Source organism: Convolutriloba macropyga, chromosome 5 (genome assembly GCF_964194025.1).
Source record: "Convolutriloba macropyga chromosome 5, txConMacr16.3, whole genome shotgun sequence".
Taxonomy (NCBI): domain Eukaryota; kingdom Metazoa; phylum Xenacoelomorpha; order Acoela; family Convolutidae; genus Convolutriloba; species Convolutriloba macropyga.
In genome coordinates this window covers 36,395,809-36,414,806 of record NC_134472.1, presented here as the reverse complement: position 1 = coordinate 36,414,806, position 18,998 = coordinate 36,395,809, and the positions used below count along the sequence as shown (strand labels likewise).

Genomic DNA, 18,998 nt, shown 5'->3' with positions numbered 1-18,998 from the left:
ACGGCCACAAATATCAATGTTGGACGAAATGATAAGCGAGCAATACGAAAACAACTGTTCCAGTATTTATTTTGTGGTCGCAATGATGTGTGTTCGTTTCACGATGTTGTTGTCGTTGTTCAAAATGTGGAGGAAATACAAGTACCACTTGAAATTTTACCTGCTCAGCGAGTAATGAGGTCCTTTACTCGGGCTGTCTTCCTCTCTCTTTCTAGTGTGGTAACTGTTGGGTGATTTTTAGGGATGGAATGCAACCTTGTTTTTGCAGAAACTGGTAAAAAATTTTATGATCGTTAAGATATATTGGTCAAATTAAAGAAATAACTTATTCAATTTCTTTAAATTTAAATTAAAACAATAAGCTGCTAGCAATATCTCTCCTATTGAATATCAATTTTCTCCTCTAATGTGTTCATAACTTCAGGTCCACTTTATCAAACGATAGCTGACTTTGATTAACGTTTCATGAGCTTTCCTTAACTTTGCTTTTGCATTGAACACTGTAAATCAAGGGCATTAGTAAGCATTTCAGAAACAAACAGATATGCCCCAGAGACCCTAAATCTGCCACAGAAAGTATGATCTATCTGTACAGAACGAAAAAAGGCATAAAGTTAACAAAATTTCTAACTGATATGTGCCAGAAAAAAACATACAAATTTTCGCGAACCTCAAAAATACAAAAGTTTTTGCACATTCACTGCACAAAAACTTACAATTTGTTCAGAGAGACGTGACCAAGAATTATTGGTTTTCCTAAATATAAAAATTAACGTTGAAGGCCAAGAAATGTTCAACGGCCATTGTTACCAGAAACCAAGAGGTACGGTTAAATAATGTTTTTTTTTTGTAGCTGTGTACCACTTTCATGCAAGAGCAATGTATCTAAAAGCTATTTGTAAAGAATTTTAAGATCAGACTTTGATCAGACTGGTTGGGTTGTAGATTTGTTAACGACAAGCTTCTCTGCATTGTCAATACTTAGTTGTTTTAGAGCTAATAGATTGGTCTTCTAGTATGAATTGGTTGATTTTTTTGACTTGGTATACTTGCCAATCATAGTGCTACCTATTTTGTAAATAAATTACCTTTTGCTGCAACAGTTAGTTCGTATTTGGGACTAGACAACTCGGAATTGTACTTGTTTATTCCACAAAGTTCAAGCTATTATACATTTATGTTTGGATCTCAAGAGTATTAGAATGGCATTGTACAACCCTCTCTGTTACTTAGCATATTATGTTCTGTATACTTTGGAAAGTTTTCGTATTGAGGCTGTTATTTAAATCTTGCTGGCTCAAAACTGTTACTTTATGAATTACATGTAGAAAAACGAAATCAATTGTTTAGCGTAGCGTCTGTGAAAATGAAGAAAAAACGAGATAAATTGTGGAATTTCAGTCAAAATCGAACCAAACAAACTATTTTGATTTTTAATTACTTCTTGATTTTGTAGTAACACCACCCTTTCAAAAATTGCTTGAGTCAATAGGGCTAGCGTTAGCCGTAAATATCAATTTCAAAGATTTTGACCTTTGCTAGAGTTTTTTTCCAACTCCTGAAAACTCCTTTAGCAAGAAGTGAAAGTTGAATAGTTTGAAGGCAAAATATTAAATTCTTTGCTAGGATGCTTTACAATTATTTGCACTAAAAATCATCAATAGATCGTTTCCGCTGCTTCTGCTAGAAATTAACTAAAGTTCAATTGAAAGCTGTCAGGCTTTTGAAGAGAGTCTGATCAAGTATGTCTGCTCATATCTATTCTTAATTACTGGTCGTAAAATCGGCTTTTAAAAACAGTGCTCCGTGATAATTCAATTTTGATTTATAATATAAAGGATAAGTACAATCAGGGCAGATAGCGGAATGAATAGAAGGTATTCGATTTAAAAGCTTCATTTTTTGCTTCATTCGAAAAGCTTCATTCGATTTTTTGCTTCAATAATGAAATAAAAAATTTACTATTGTTTTACAATTGTTAGTAGCACAGAAGCAATTGTTTTGGACAGCAGTAATTGACGTCAATTTGGAGTATCCATATTATCTTAAGATAGATGCAAGAATGACAGTAAGTTTAGAAGGTGATTAGCAGCATAGTGATATGAAGTAACTGTATTTGAGTGCGTGTGCATTTATAATTCATCGGGAAGGTGTTCGGGTATTGTGGAGAACAATTTTGCAGTCAATTTCTTGTAGAGATCTGCGACTTCTTCTCTTCTGCTCTTGTTCTCCTCTCTCATCTTCTGCACCTGTTCACAAACACTACCATGAACAATGTAACCCTAGTCTAGATCTCAACTTATGAAAAGATTCTGGAAGTATGATGGGAGCGGGGAGTCAAAACTTACTATAAAACTACAGTCCGGTCCAGCATCAGAATTAGAGTCGAGCGTTCGTATTATCATGTGTCGAGCATTTATCGGCCGAATATGATCTTTCCATAAGTCGAGGCCTAAACTAGTCGGTGTTTTGAAAATTTCCGTGTGCTTTCCTTGTACAGAAAAATTTTCTTTCAGAGCTTTTTCATTTTGCAAAATCAAAACACCAAAATTTTGTTACAAATTAAACGTCAATGATGGCGTTTTGAGTGGAGTGCATGTCACTGTTCTTAGGTATTGTCAACTATATCAGAAATTGGTAGTTTCCTTGCTTGAACAATCGAGTAATTATACGCAGTTTAATGAATTTTTAGGCTGTCAACGTTCTAGAAACACCAATTATAGCAAAATAAAGGGCGGTTTAAACATTTCCAAGCCAATAGAACCAAGGTTTATTGTCCTCATAATACTTAATTTGGCATATGTCTTTAATAATATCAGACCCTCAAAACAGCGTTGTCGATGTGTTGATGATGAGAAAAAAACTGCAATGATAAGAAAAAACTGCAACTCAATGGCAAAAGAAAAGTGTACCCCAACAGACCAATTGCTGCTTCCTCTTCCTTTTTTATCCACTTCCTGCTTCGGCGTGACCAAAATCACCACTCAAATTGGACTTCCAAAATTACCAAAAATTAGTGAACAGATCTATTAAAAATACAGCGCCTCAGAACTATTCAAACTATTTGAATTGCGAAAAAAAACCACGATGAGACCAATAATAGCATTGATATCACTTCGCGACTGTTGATTAGGCTATTGATAAAAGACAGGTAAATTTATATGTTCGGTGTGACCTTGGAACATATATGGATCCGGTGCAAATTCAATCTGGACATTTTATCCTATCTGGGACTTAATTGGGACACCCTTTTCGCGAAACCGTTTCAGTTGGGTCTGATCAGAGCGATATTGGTTCGAAAAACTCATCCTGTGTTCTATTTTAAAGTGTCCTTTTATGACTCAAGGGGAGAAGGCAAAGGTGCTGTACCTGTCTGGCCATGTCCATCTTCATTCCTGGATGCAGCTGATCGTCAGTTTGGAACCTGTGAGTGTATCTCCTTTCCACCTCCTGTGAGTGACGTAACAGGTTCTCCTGCTTCTTCAGTTTGCCCTAAAAACAAAACCACCAAACATGGTCAGAAAAATAAAACGCAGAAGTATTAATAAGGGGCAAAGAAAAACATCGTAAAGTAATGATATTGATTGTTATTCAAAGTCTAATAACGACCCAGGTACGAGCAATTTACCCTGAGAAATTCTGTTTTCCAGCAATCAGCAATGAACCTTATAACATACACCAATTTTGAGGATATTGAAAAAGTTATTGCATATTTGACAAGCGTTCGGATTCGTAGAGAACTGTTGCAGCCTTCATCAATATTGTTTTTTTAAATCGTCTGGAGAAGGTTCAAGACAAAATATTTAACGTGCAAGATTCTTTGTACGAAATCCAATTATATTCATGTTTTAATATATTACCTGGAATGTCTCCAGTTCCGATTTGAAGGCATCCATCTCCTCTTTGGTGAAGTTTGCGCTCTGTGCCTCCTTCCACAGTTTGTTCACGAGGGGCTCCTTGAACCCACCCTTTCGAATATCCCTCTCAGTGTAGTGGTGCAGCCGGTCATAGCACGAGGCCACCTTGTGAAAAAATGTGTACTATTCTGCATAGTTACCCACACTGTTTGACATTAGGTTGTTAAATATGCATGCGAAATAAAATCCCAGATTGAGGTCTAGACCCAAATTGAGCTATGATCAGACCCACTCTAACACACTCGTGTGTTCCCAGACCAAAACTACAGGTCTGGACAGCAGTTCGAGCGCACAATAGTCTGGACCATGGCGATTATGATGTTGTCAGGACAATATACCAATGTCATCATACCCAATGCATTTGATATTTCTTTCAGTAATATTTTTTTCAGACTACAAATTAGCAGTCCCTATTACACGTATATTTAGCGTACTTAATGGCCATGGTCGTGCCTCAGCGGCCCCTGGGACCTGATATGAAACTATCAGAACCTAGGGTGTGATTAAATTATCCACTTGAGTATGTCAGAACATACATCTAAAAGCGGTGGTTAATTTCTAGTCGGATTTTTGAACGAATATATAGAGATGCATTGTTTATAATGGCATTGGGCATATCGTTATGCAACCATTATGATATCATGAGGTCTAAGGGTGATAGTTGAGAAAACTGATTGAAAATCATGATGACAAAATTTCTTAAAAATAAAAGAATTTTGTATCCAATCAAGGAGGCTCGGTAATGTGCGTACGTACATAATGTTCCGACCCCGCTCATCCACATTCTTGACTTAATTGGCTACCAAAGGATGAAGAGATAGAAAGCTTTCAAAAGCATACACATAGTTCAATACACAACCAATAAAAAATGATAATGCTACGCTAGGGGACCAATGAAAGTTGTTAATAATAGAACAACTAGAACGTACAAAAATAAAAATCAAACAACAAACATTATTTACGACAAACACTCGATGTCTATAGTAACAAAAGTCATAACAAAATCAAACTAGCATCAGATAAAAACCAAAACAAAATAACTTAAACTATACTTTTTTTAGAAAAAATATGGGACGTATCCCCAATGCGACTGGTTAACAGATCGAAAAAAAGAGCAAATAAGTGCGAAGTTCAAAAATACTTTTCCACTTTGAAAACAATTAATTTCACAAATATTAATCTCAATAGATATCAATTGAAATCACTAACATGTTCATTTATATCTTTATAGGAAGCAATTGAGACACGTCATTATTATATGTTCGATTGAGTAATATGTCACAGCCTATTGGATTAACGGTTATTGTTATAAGTTAAAAAAAACCAAAAATCCTTTGATATTTACAAATTTATGAAAATGTAACACTTTATGAAATCTCGTAGTAGCAGTAGTAACAAAGCCCAGAAACAAATGTTTAAAGCTAAAAGCGTTATAAAAATTATGCCATAGCTCACTGGAAATGGGTTGTGACCTTTGTTTACAGAGACTGAGCTATAAATCGACCGGAAAACTATTTGAAAAAGACGAATCTCAAAAACCCAAATTGATTTTTGAAAATAAAAATTTTCAGAAGTCATAACAAATAAAGGAGCACAACTGAAAACATTGAATTAGGTTTCAACATTTCAGGAAGCCAATTAAGTCTGTTAACAATGAGACTAATTCACGAGCCCACAAAAAAAAACAAATACATAAAGAAGCCAAAACTTCCAACAATTTTAAGACATGACACTGTTCAAGGCACTATCCTTTTAGTATGTTACCTGCAAGAACTGTAAACCATCATTTATTTTCATCCTAAAATCAACGAGTTGTCCTTATAAAAGGACTAATTAGACATGACAAAAGAAACCAAAAAAATGAACAGTAAACAAATCTCGAAAAAAATTTTGAAACCAAATGGTCGAAGCAAAGGAATCAGTCACAAAATATAACCAAACGCAAAACAATCGTTTGAATCAACAAAAGTAGTTGATACTTCTTTTGAATGAGAATGAGTCAACTGGTGACAAAAATAAAAGCAAAGAAGAGAGAGATGAAAAAAACAAAAAGCTACAAAATGAAATTTTTAACTAGAGTGAGTTATACGTCTTGGGGAGGCAGCTAATATCTATGGCTTGTGTGTTTATAGCGCACAGCAACGAAAATAAAGACAAACAGGCAAAATAAAAAAAAACCACAAAGTTTGCGAGATAACTGTGTCTCAGCCCAAAAAGCTTAAACTTTTCAACAAAAACAATTAACATATCCAGATACGCCTTTTTCCAACGTTGTGCATTTTTCCTACAAAACCTTTTGTTAATTGGACGTGTCATTATTGTTATAATTTGACAAGGATACAAATTGAACTCATAAAATATGCAATTATAATCAAAAATAAAAGAAAAATTGAAAACGCGTAGTACCAAAATAAAGAAACCATTAGTTGAAAACAAAACCGTTACCAACATTAATTTATTCGTCGCAGATAGTCAAGTTTAGTCTGTTTTCACTGGGACTGCGCCTGGAGTTGAGAGAAATATGATAAAATAGTGGCAAAATTCAAAATTTCGCCTAAATTTTCTCAAAACAAATATATTCAAAGTCGCAACAGAAAATAGATAACAACTGAAAAAAAGTCTACGTTCTTTTTAAAATTCTAAAAATCTAACTGGATCTTTAATTGGGACACTAAGTCATTGGGTTTCAAAAAGTATAAGAAATAAAAGCAAAACGCAAGAAGTCCGTAAAACTTTTACAAAAGCAATTTGTCAGCGCCATAAAAACCATGAATTGACTCTGAAACCAAATTATAATCTCGTTGGGTCACGTTTATTGTAAATAGTATCTGTCAATAATTGAGCCCTGATGTGAAATTCTTGTCCGTATTTTACTTAAAAAACATATACATAGCAGAAATGTTTTGAGAAAAAGTCCCGCGCCGTGAAAATCTAAAAATCATAAGGGTCCATGCTCAGGTCAAAATCAGCACAAATAAAGCAGTGCGTCTAACAAAACACTCCATTGTTGAAATGGTTGCGAAATAGATCAATTCTATACAAAAATTTCCAGTTTGTCAAAAAACAATAATGCATTTTGTATAATTATCGAGTTTGAATTTGTAAAAAACTGGCAAAATTATAATTGCAGAAGACTCTTGAAGCCAGCGGGAGTTCAACTAGCTCTTTTCTTGAGCTTATGAAGAATCTGACCGCAGTTTTAAAATGTGTCTACTTCCAGCGAATTTAAAGCAAGTTGGCTAAAAAAAAGCCATTTTTTCGATGAAAAAAGTCTTACTTTTGAAAAATGAAGCATAAATTCTATCCAAAAACTCGGATCGAACAATTTAGCAACACTCCGCTATCTTTAAAGATAAAGTCAATAACACTACAGTTAACAATTTTATAATATGTCTACAAAATTGATGAAAATATGGTAAAATTGACGAAAATTTGGTCAAAATTGACGAAAATTTGGTCAAAATTGAGGAAAATTTGGTCAAAATTGTCAAAAAAATGACGCTGAATTACGTCTAATATTCACAAAACTTTAAACCTTGATAACTCCCTATAAAAAAAATTAAAGAATTTTTTAAATTCCATATTCTACGCTGGATGGGCTTTCTAATGATACCACAACTCTTTACGATTATTATATCGATCGGCCAAAATTGTCTGAACAAAAAAAACCATTTGAGTATACAGTTCCTCCCCCCTCAAGAGGGGTCGGATCAATAAAGAAGAAAGAAATATAGGAGGACCATTGAATTTGCTAAATAATTTTCTAATTTAAATACTTACTTCGATCTCGTATTCATTCGTACATGAAAACTTCTGAAGCATTTGTGTGTTATTTCTGGAGAGCTGTTTGTTTCTGATTACAATTTTTATTGAATAAATGCTTCACATCTACCTCTCAATACGTTCCATAAATGAAAAGCGGGGAAAATTCTATAGGAAAACTGCATCTCAATCGAGCGTCAACTTTTATCGAGCTTCGAGGTTTTATAACTTTATTACGAAAAACATATTTTTTTAAGTTTTGAGTAAGAAAGGGAAGGAAACATTGATCTTTTCAACAATCTTCACCGCCCCCCCCCCCGCCCTTGGTACCTAGCAAAAACTTTCCTCTCATATCTTAGCTATACTTAATAACATCTAGTTAACGCACAATTCGGGTAAACTAATATTACTATAACTGGGAAAGCGGACCACTGTTTATGACCATGCTGCGCTGTTAGATGTTATCCGGAAATCGGAAGCCGGTTATCGTGGCAAAACCGCAACACGGGCGTTGAGCACGACCAACGACCCACCATTTGGAGTTTTTTTGCATTATATCCAAATTTAGCTAATTGTCCTAGCATATGGCTGCGACCCTTTATCGGGAGGGGGCAAATAGAAAAGATTCGTACATTGAACAATGATTATGCATATTGTATACATTTCTGACCTCTTTGCCGAGTTGACTGTAGATGAAGAGTGCCCTCCTGGACTCGTTCTTGCCGTGAGGCTCGTAGTACTTCTCCATAAATTTCTCAACTGCTTCCTCGCCTTGTTTGAACACTTTAGTGATGGCGTCATGACCCACCTCGTGCAGTTGGGCAAATGCTGCGTCATTTTCCAGGAAGTGGTTCATTGCCATAATCTGATCCTGGCAGTACATGAACTCCCCTGTCAAAAGTGGAAATTTTTCATGATGCATTAAACACTAGAGTTTATACATAATCAACGGAACTACCAACGTCACGGGCTTCCACAAGGGTATCTGCGACCTAAGCAGTTATGGCCAGACAAATTTGTGTCGCGGACTGAGGGGCGCAGATTAAAAAAAAGCAGGAGTTATTTGTCGTACCAAACAGACTTTAGCTACCCTTGATGCGCACCTCTACTTTCGCCGGAGCTTTAGTTATTTAGACATCAGATCTTCAGAGGAACGAATTTCAAGCCATGAGACGAGAGCTTATGTAAATTGCTCATTGAGGAGTTAGGTCCCGAGAGCTCCAGTTCTCTCTCTCTCTCTACCATCTTTCGGGACAAAAGCAGAACGTGTATTTTCTGGACCACAGGGATCCCACACAGTTTTCTCTACCACTATCAACCATCTTCTCAGTCGAGTAGCGATCATCTCCATCTCCCCCAATCAGAACAACCGTACTGAACATTCTTTTATTCGAAAAATACTAACACAAATGTAAGGTTTCACAAGCCAGATCATATTTCAAGAGATGGCAATTAGAGCAATCACGTTGTTAAGATCATGAAATCCATTTTAAAGATTGATGCGCTGATTCAAGGATGAAACAGTAAAGTTCATAATAGCTGATTGTGGTTGCCTCTAGTTAATAAGATTGATGACTGCGTTCGACTCTGGGTTTAACATTTTACGGGAAGACACAAGTATCTACGGATTTCATCTTACATACCATGAACTCGAAGGAGCTAAAGAATTTCACATCAAAAATATATGAAATATAAAAACGAAAACTAAATTTCAGTCGAACGAAGTTATTAATAAAAGGCATCATTTCCAGACCCAAGATATCGCCGCCAAAAATACGTAGGATTGACGGTGGATGAAGACAATAATTTAGGATAAGTGGTCAGATTGATGTAAATTTAATAAACTTATATGAATTCATTGCAAATCTATGTAACATGCTTGCAGATTAATAAAGCTTTCAACCGCTTATAATACAAATTTTCTAAGAATTTCCTCGGCATTGGGTGCACATATTTCAAGAAAGTTATTACAGATGCGCTCTGATCATAATCTTCTTCGCGGCCAATGGCCAAACATATTCAAGATGTTACCTTGCAACTCTTGGATATCCCGTTCCTCCAGAAACTCAAGATGCTTAACCCTACTCCAGTACTCCTTGAGTGTTGGGTCCTCCAGTACACTGTCGTTGTGAGGTGTGAGTTTGTAGGGACGAGGGTGGAGTTTTTCGTACTTGTCAAAGAAGGTCTTGAGTTTTTCTCGCAACTGAGTCACTTCTGGCGCATCTTCAGACAAGTTGTCCTTCTTTCGAAGTGTCTTCTCTATTGTGCTAATCTCTGTCAACTCTTCCTTTAAAAATAGTTTTACAAATAAAAAAAAAAGGGCAATTGAAATTTACACTTTCTTCTCACATACGTTCTTAGCTGCCGCCGTTTTTTACATGCTCAGCTGGACGTGTAAAAAGTGGTGGATCTTTTCCGTTTGTGCCCCCCAGCTTAGTGGGTGCATATTATTTGCAACCCCCAGACGCACGTGCAATATTTTTACATAATGATTTACTATGTAACGACACGTGCTCTGTCACTGGGGGGAGCATAACGTACTGGGGGGGGGGGGGCAACGGAAAAGATCCAAAGTGGTTTAAGTCGACTTAATGGATTGGTAATGTTTTCACAGTAGCGGTAAACTTGAAAGTCTGTTGTGCTTTATCAATGTACCATCTGGCCTCGAGTTCTTGGAAACTGGTGGCTCCCGTAAACATTTTCTTCTTTCCCGGTTCTCAGTGTACTTGTAGCCAGGTTCACGATGAACAAGAGAAGCTCTTGTTTTGAACAAAACCATTGCCACATTTAGCTATTCAAAACATTTATACAACTAACTACTTTAAAGCATTTCTCACATTAACGTCTAGTCACAGTACTTGCTCATGTAAAAATAATTATTCTAAACTGAACTTAGATTTGTTTGTTTTATACGTACTCTTTTCACTACTCAAATCAACAGTGCTCTCAAAGTTATGAAATAAACTTAGTTCACAAAAGTAAGAAGTACACATGAAAAAATCTTATTGTTTGAAACAGAATGCATATATTCATGAAATTGAGCTGCCTGAACGCAGTCAAGTACACATTGATGGATTTGACAGTACATTAATTGGTAGATTCGTTTTTCGTAATGAAAATTTTTGAGACATACATATTTGCTCCTTGTTAAACAAATAACATGATTTCAGAAAAAGGTTTGTTCTAAAAAAAACCGAGAGAGATGAAGACGAAAAAACTAAAGACTTTGCGAGAATTAGCCAAATCGGCGGGCAAGCATCTGACATGTAGACTCGGTTCACTAAACACCAAACGAGGACACGCGCGCAGGTGTTGTTGAACGTGTGACATTCGAGAAATATTGAATTTGCTGCATTAAAAACTAATTATTCCTAAATTGAGTCAATTTGAAGGCTTCAATCCTACACAATTCACCATCTTAAGTAAATCTAAGGCGTTAAAACTGCGGGTAAATTAAGCCTGACTTATTTCACCAACGCAATCTCACAGCAAAATTACCACATCAACTTAGAAACAGTCATCGCATGCAATAAGATACGTCGAAAAAACACAAAAAAACTCTTAGATACTTATCATAAAAGTTTTAAGAATCAGCAAAAATGCAAATATTACGCGGTTGAAAAATTGAACTAACCGTATTAGGATGATCGTAGAAGTAAAATTAGACGAAGTTGTTGACAAATCAACACTAAATGTAAATGTTCTGAGTTTATTTACCGATCACCAAAACCCACCATAATCTAATTTGTGCTATTATTATTGAGTTGCAAGATGAGCACTGTTAATAAGCGTGCTAGAAGTGGGGTGAGAATGATGAAAGTGGTGGTGAATAGTAAAGAAAAGAAGTTGGCAGACAGAGAATTGAGGCGGCGGATAAAAGAACTGGATCGGGAGCGTTTGATATTAGTAAGCATGGAGCAAATAGCCCGTGGGAAACGGCTATTTGCTGCCAGGAGTAATGAAACGGAAACAGGGACGGCATCAGAGGAGGAGATTATTAGGAAAATAAAGGAGAGGGAGGAGGCCAAGAAAAACTAAAGACTAAACTGGTATCTCGAATTATTATCATCATCATCATCGTCATCATCATTGTATCTATCTTCATCATCATTTTCGTTGTTTTATATATGTATATAGTCTTGATTTTCTAATTTAACTTACTGTAGTTTTGGCTCCAAATTCCGTGCGAGATTAACATGACCGAATCCTTCGTCATTTACCGAGAACGCAAGATAAAAAGTGGGAGCCGATGCGCCAGCGTGAGTTCCCTCATAACTTTCCCATTGACCTTCTGGCTGTCCTGGTGAACTAACAAAGATATAGATATTAGTTTCGAGCGCTCGCGCAATCATCCGTAGGTCGGTCGAACTGAGCCCGATAACATCTTCGGTCGAGTTACTAGATCGTACGCCATCGGAGAGATCAAATAGGTAACGAATCGATCCTGTTTGTCGCAGACGTTTCACCCAATCTTCGATAATCCACCAGAATCGCGATCCCCAGTAAGCACTACCGATAATGCTGAACATACGCAGTTGTACGTATAATGACTAGTACGTACGGCTCTAACTTGGAACTGAGTGACATCGAGAGAATCCGAAATGAAATAAATGTAGCTATGTGATTACAAAAGTATTGTTTATAGGATACTTCAAAGGATTATGTTACTTACTTCTGCAATACTCGAGAAAGTGATTTAGTTCCATCCAATGGGATTCGCAATTGCATACATAGTCGCGCTACTCAGACCCTGTTAATGTGAGCCATAGGTCCGGTCTCACGAACTTCGATACGTTGTTGGCACTTTTCGCACTGTGTCGCAATTCACTGGCAAATCGGACATAAACTTTCGACGTGGTACTTGCCACGAGCCAAAAACTCAAGCTACACGCGGTTAGGGTGACTTTTGTCTAGGTGCACCTTAAGTAGCGTAGGATATGCGTCTTCACTGTGAAAAACTGGTTTCCCATTTCTGCAAAATTTTCCGTTCCGGACAGTGAATTTTAATTATTCGTAAATTTGGTCAAATCTGAAAATTTTTACAAGTCGGGACCGAAATTTTTTTATCCCCCCGATTTTTTGAAACCGATATGGCTGAACCAAGCTGGGGTCACCATCACCCAAGACACCACTGAGCTATTTACAAACCAGGGTTGCTAAAGCCAGCTTCCCCCAAATTGGGGATAATAACACGTATAAGGGGAGAAAGTGATAATTTTTGGGTAAAATCCGAAATCGGCCATTTTTGAGTTTAAAGAACGATATTCATATTGGCTGCAATAAAGTGCTGAGCCTACGCTTGATTAGGTGGAATACGAACCATACCCCCAGACCGCCCTACGTAAACAAAAGACCCAGAAACACATATTTAGTAGGAAACTAAGTATAAGTTGACTTGTCTGCCATTTTGATTATTTTGGTAATTATGTGCTTACCTCGTGACTAGGCCGTAAACCTGCAACCGTTTAACTGATGCGTAGTCCCTTACTCGGACTTCCCCTATGTAAACAAACTGCCCGTAACATCGAAAAATCTCGGACCCTTTATATGTGTTTTAAAATGTATTTTATTTGAGCGGCCATCTTGACTGACCTTAATAAGTGCGTTCGTTATTTAATACGTCACCATACTGCGGCATTGGTGTTATTGAATGTAAAAAAAGTGGCCAATAGCATTGTAGAGAGCTGAATACTTGTGTCATAATGACGGTTGTTTGTTTAAGCAAACAAATTGTTTTTTCGGTTAGCGTTCTAGCGTCGTTCAAATCACTAGGTGACTAGTTAGTAGTAGAGCAATTTCTCTTGTAGTTTTCGTCTTACGGCGTTTATCGCGGGTATATAATCGAGCCGTATTTTATTGTTTTCCGGTATTTTTGGGTTGATTTGTGCTTAAGGATTACCAGTCAGTACTCTGGGTAGTTCTTAAGTGTATAATAGATAGTTAATGCTGTAGAATTGTTGTTATAGTTGGATAGCAGTTGTTGATTGTTGCTTATTTAGATTTATAAATACTGTTACTTTGGTTGATTATTTATCAATTTATTTTTTTAATTGAATAGTTGCACTAACTGTTTGTTTGAGCCGGAAAGAGCAAGTAAATGTGGTTATAAACAAGATCGAACCACCTAACAAAAAAATTTCGAATTTTGAGATCTGGGCGCTAGTTTCCGTTCTAGGCTGCCTAATAAATTTCAGAATCTTACGGCAGTCAATGTCGGATTTATCAATTTTGCTACTAATCTTCACCAACTGTTTTTAAAGTTACGGCTTAAAGTGTGTGTGTGTAAGTAAATTGGTTACGTCAAGCGAACTCAGTCCAATTTTTATTCCAGATTTTATATATCGGAAAATAGTTTGGACGATGAGTAACTCAATTCAACATGCAGTATCTTAGTAGTAATATAATGTCAATTAGACCGAAAACAAGGAAGGTTTCGATTCTAAATCTTGAATAGGATGACAATTGCCAGTTTAGCGATTACTTTTGAGAACAAATAAATCTTTGAGATTTTTCACAAATACTTATTAGTTAATTTGATGCAATACTGTTGGAGGTTATTACATGCTCAAAATCCGTGAAATTAAGTAACTTGTTTCAACGTATATACTAGTTACGCAAAATGAAAGTTGTTACAAAATACTGCAACACATTTCCACAAAATTCCGAAAGTTTTGAAATTGGCTTTTTTGAACACGGAATAGATATTGAAAAAAAATGTTGACATTCCGTAATAAACCACACGCATATTGTACCAGCCGATTGATTTCTTGAACAGTTTGTTTTTCATTTAGGAATTTTACAATGTTAAACGTTTCGAATGGGTCTTGTTTTCTTTCTTGACATTAATAAATTGAAAAACAGAACTTTCGAGCTGCCTACTTATAAAGTTGAAGAATAACGAAGAGATTTCTATCAGCTTACATCGATAATTGAAATTATTAAATTTGAAGATATAATCATGGTAAATTGATTGTTGTGTATTGAGTACTCTATTTCGATTAACAAACTGTTGACAATGTAAAACTTGCTCACGCAAACACAAGACAGTATTTGTTTTTCAGCAGTGCTGGAAGAGTGAAGTAAGTTCTTGGATCATACATTTTTTCTCTTTGTTAAACCTATAACTTGATTTCAGAAAAATGGTTTGTTCTGAATAAAAACATAGAGATGAAGACAAAATAAGAACACAAAAGAAAGCAAGCAAGAGTTTTAAAATAACTTCAAATGGAGTTTACTTTTGAGTTTTCTTGTGGCGACAATTATCGAAATTGACAGGCAAGCAAATCACATGTACCTTTGTTCAAATACCAGCACAGGGGGCACGCGCGAAGGTGTAGTTGCACGTGTGATATATGAGAAAAACTGAACTTGCTACAGTTTTATTCTTAAATTGAATGAATGTGAACGCTTCGATGCAAAACAATTCTCAATCTTTAGTAACTCTAGGACGTTAAAACTGCACGTGAATTCAGAATGACTTATTTCACGCACTCAAATTAACAGCAAAATAATTAGCCCAAATAAGAAACAGTCATCGCATGCTATGAGATTTGTTGAAAACAACAAAAACTGGGGAATAGTTGTCATAAAAATTTTCAGAACTTGTTTTTTGGATCTATTCTGTTTTGCCCCCCATTGTTTTTTACGCCCTCCAGTTACAAATTGTATGTTTTTATATAGCACGTTACTATGTAAGAAAACAGCACGTACTCCTGGGGGCGTTAAAAAAATAAGCTCACTAAGGTGGGGGGCCAAAACAGAATAGATCCTTTTTTTCTTGCCTCTAATAGTTTTTTTAAAAAAAGACTCGTCAAGCTACCTAATTAAAAAGTTGAAGAATAATGATGAGATCAGCTAACATCGATAGTTGGAACTAATACATTTTCCGGATCTACTCTGTTCCCCCCCCCCAGCTTAGTGAACAGAATTTTTTTATGACCCCCAGGCGCACGTGCTATTTTTTTTTTACATAGTAACATGCTTACTGGGGCGAAACAGAATAGATCCCATTTTCGATTTAACCCGGGTTGAAGTTTCTTTGATTTCATACAAGGATCATATATGATTTCATACTGTCCATACTTGATTTCTTAGTACGATCCCTGTATGAAACCAAAGAAATCATATATGATCCTTGTATGATTACCAAGAAATCATATATGATCCTTGTATGATTACCAAGAAATCATATATGATCCTAGTACGAATACCAGGAATCATACATCTTTGTTTTAAAAATATTTAACCATTTGTTTTTTTGTTTTTATTCAGTAGGGCATCACATATATGATTCCCCGGCATCACGTTGTGATCCGCCAAAAGACCCTAACATACAGTATTAATTGCAAGTTGGGCACAAACTAAAAGAGTAAGTCCAAACAATTAACAAAGTTTTTGACATACTCTGAAGCCAGTTTATACATATAAATGCTCATTTATAAAAAAAAATAGTCAAGAAAAAAATGCATATTACGTCATATTCGTTTTCTGAATACGTTTAAACCACAAAGTTATTATTTTAGCGCACACAAAGAATCAAATGTGGATTGCAAATGCGATATAATAATTTAATAAGTCCTCTGACTACATTATACGAGAATTTGTGGCACCAGTCAATGTATTATATGCCATATATGACCTTGTATGAAATCCAAGAAATTTTTCAACTTCAATGGAAAATCAAAATTATACAGTTTTTAGTCTTTGAATTTTTTGTATGATCCTTGTATGATTTCTAGGAAATCATATATGGTCCTTGTATGACTACCAAGAATTCATACAAATCATATATGATCTAGTATGATTACTAAGAATCATATATGACCTAGTACGAAATCAAAGAAGGTTATATGATGGTTGACCCGGGAACTTCATTGTAATTTTTTTGTGTATTGCTACCTCTAATTAGATTAAAAAACTGTTGAGAATGTAAAATCTGCTCATACAGACACATGAAAACGTTTTTTCAACATTGATGGAAGAGTGAAGTAAGTTTTTGAGACATAAATTGAGAAGCAAAACTTAATTTACCTTAATCTTTTTGAGGGTATCTGCCTCTGTTTGATTGTTGTACTTGCTCTTCGCTGCATTCCAAATATTCTCAATTCTAGGAGAACTGAAATCTCTCTGTGGTGGTTTCGGAAGTTTCGCTCTTCGATCCCTCTCTTTAATTCTGTATTCCCTCAAAGCAGCCAATCTCTCGGCCGCCGCTTGTTTGGGATCCTTACCATCGTTTTTGTCCTCTTTGGGCTCCTCAATGTCAAAAAGGGTCCGGGCGGTTTTGGCTGATGATTGTTCAACACACAAAATAATCAGAAAAAGAAGAATCAATGACAAAAGTGACGACCATCTTTGCATAAATAAGAAAGACGGCAACATTTCCTCTGACTCTGATTTTCTGCTAATAAGTTGAAACAGTCGTAGAATAGAAGTTATTTATTAACTTAAACAGTGAAGAGCAATCAGGTAAAAAGCCAACAATTTCTACTACACGCTTAATTCAGCGCAAAAGCTGACGTGTACAAAAACAAAACGTAACTAATAAACAAGCAGTGTTTCTACTAGCTGGATTTTAAATACTTTTTTACCTTTGCGTATTAATAACAACGCAGTTAATACCTTTCAGATGTTTCAGCTTTTGTATGCTAAAACTAGAGAACAAACAATGCGTATCAACAATTTTGTTTCTCAAGCACAAAAAGTTAATCTCTTAGTTCGATTTTTATATACTGTAAGCTAATTAGACAACATATTAAAGAAATAACATCTTCAAGCTGTCTCACTGTGAAGTAAAAAAGTATGTCATGTATACGCATTACTATGACGATAATATTTTCTTAAAATGTTTATCACATTTTGACATATTGATTTCAAGACTCCCGTTTAATTGTTCCGATACACATTAGGGGTGGTGTGGAGGAAATTGCTCAACTGGGTCTTTTTATTCAGTCACAGTTGTCCGATCAATATATTCATCACAAAGAGCTGTGAGTGGTATCATTAGAAAGCTCGCAACGTACAATATGCACAAAAAAAATTTTTTAATTTCATTTTTTCTTTCAAAAGAGTTGACAAGCTTTATAATTTTGTAACATTTAACATGTTTCCTTTGTTTTTTGTTCACAATTCCGTTTTTTGCTTAAATTGTCGTCAACTTCGCTCAAAAATAAGTTAAATTTGCTAACAATAGTGTTATTGGTTTAATCTTAAAAGATAAAGTCATTTGTTAAACGGTTTGATCCAACTTGTGAATAAAATTTAGGCTAAAATTTTTTATTTCAGCCTTTTTCAGCAAAAATGCCACCAAAGAAGCTTTTTATCAGACCATTCTTTTTAAACTAAACAGAAAAAACAATTCCAGAAACGGCTGACACAATCTTCTCAACCTCCAAAGAGGGTTAAATTTTCTTCCGCTTCCTATGAGACTTTTCCGGAATATAAACTCCTGTTTTTTGATACTTTAACTCGATAATTAAACAAAATTCATCTTTTAGAAAAAATTGTCGAATTTTTTTTGTTTTGCGAACATCTGGAACAATCATGTGATTTTAATAGACTAGCAGCACTAGCAAGGTCGGTTTTGGTCAAATCGAGGGTTTATACAATCGAAAAGTTCAGATTGTATTGGGGCTCTCTCACACTTTAAATATTTGTGCTTTCGTTTTTTTTAATGTTAACAACAGATGAAAATTCAGAACTCATTTTTTGTGACAGATGAGCTTTATGTGCACATAAGACTATCTTTATGTGCAAAAGTTTTCAAAGATTATAAACGTATTCTTTATCCTTGTCCTTTTTGATATTTTTATCTTCTTGTTATCTAGTCTGATTCAGAAAAATTGCCATATATTTTTTATTGGAATACAAGTTCCTAAACAGAATTTGTTATTCAGCGATTTTTAGAGAAAGAGATTTTGAGTCTAAAAATTTTCTCTCTTTCCTTATTTGGCGGAGAAACTTGTCAAACATGTGTAGAGCGTTAAAAAAATTAGTACTTCAATTTGACTTCCCATTGTCATTAAGAAGACGAAGAAAAGAGAACATTTTATTTAAAAGTTACTTCCCAAAAGAATTTAAAACCTTTTGAATTGTAAAAAAACACAATGAGACTAAAAATAGCTTGGCTATTGGGTCGCACTATTTTTTACTCAAAATAATTTGGTAAAAAATATAAAAAAAATGGTCGAAAATTACGCTAGAGTGAACATTTTCAAAAAAAATAAACCTGGATAACTTCTCGAAAAAAACAATAACAATTTATGTTTTTAATTTCAAACTTTACGCTTGATGGGCTATCTAATAGCACTACTGAGATCTTTT

At 35.3% G+C, this 18,998-nt stretch overlaps 2 protein-coding genes across 3 annotated transcripts in view; both read right to left on the bottom strand.

Annotated features, from left to right (window-relative positions):
* LOC142339364 (protein LZIC-like) overlaps window positions 1–18,998 on the bottom strand; it is a 206,333-nt gene that overhangs the window by 45,462 nt on the left and 141,873 nt on the right. The window lies entirely within an intron of this gene.
* Window positions 1,801–17,214, bottom strand: LOC142339986 (uncharacterized). The gene is made up of 6 exons (XM_075390368.1): window positions 16,710–17,214; window positions 9,711–9,966; window positions 8,350–8,570; window positions 3,861–4,022; window positions 3,370–3,492; window positions 1,801–2,249 (listed from the first exon to the last, which is right to left on the bottom strand). Exons 1-6 carry the CDS (start codon window positions 17,055–17,057, stop codon window positions 2,133–2,135), a joined length of 1,227 nt encoding a protein of 408 aa, XP_075246483.1. The 5' UTR covers window positions 17,058–17,214; the 3' UTR covers window positions 1,801–2,132.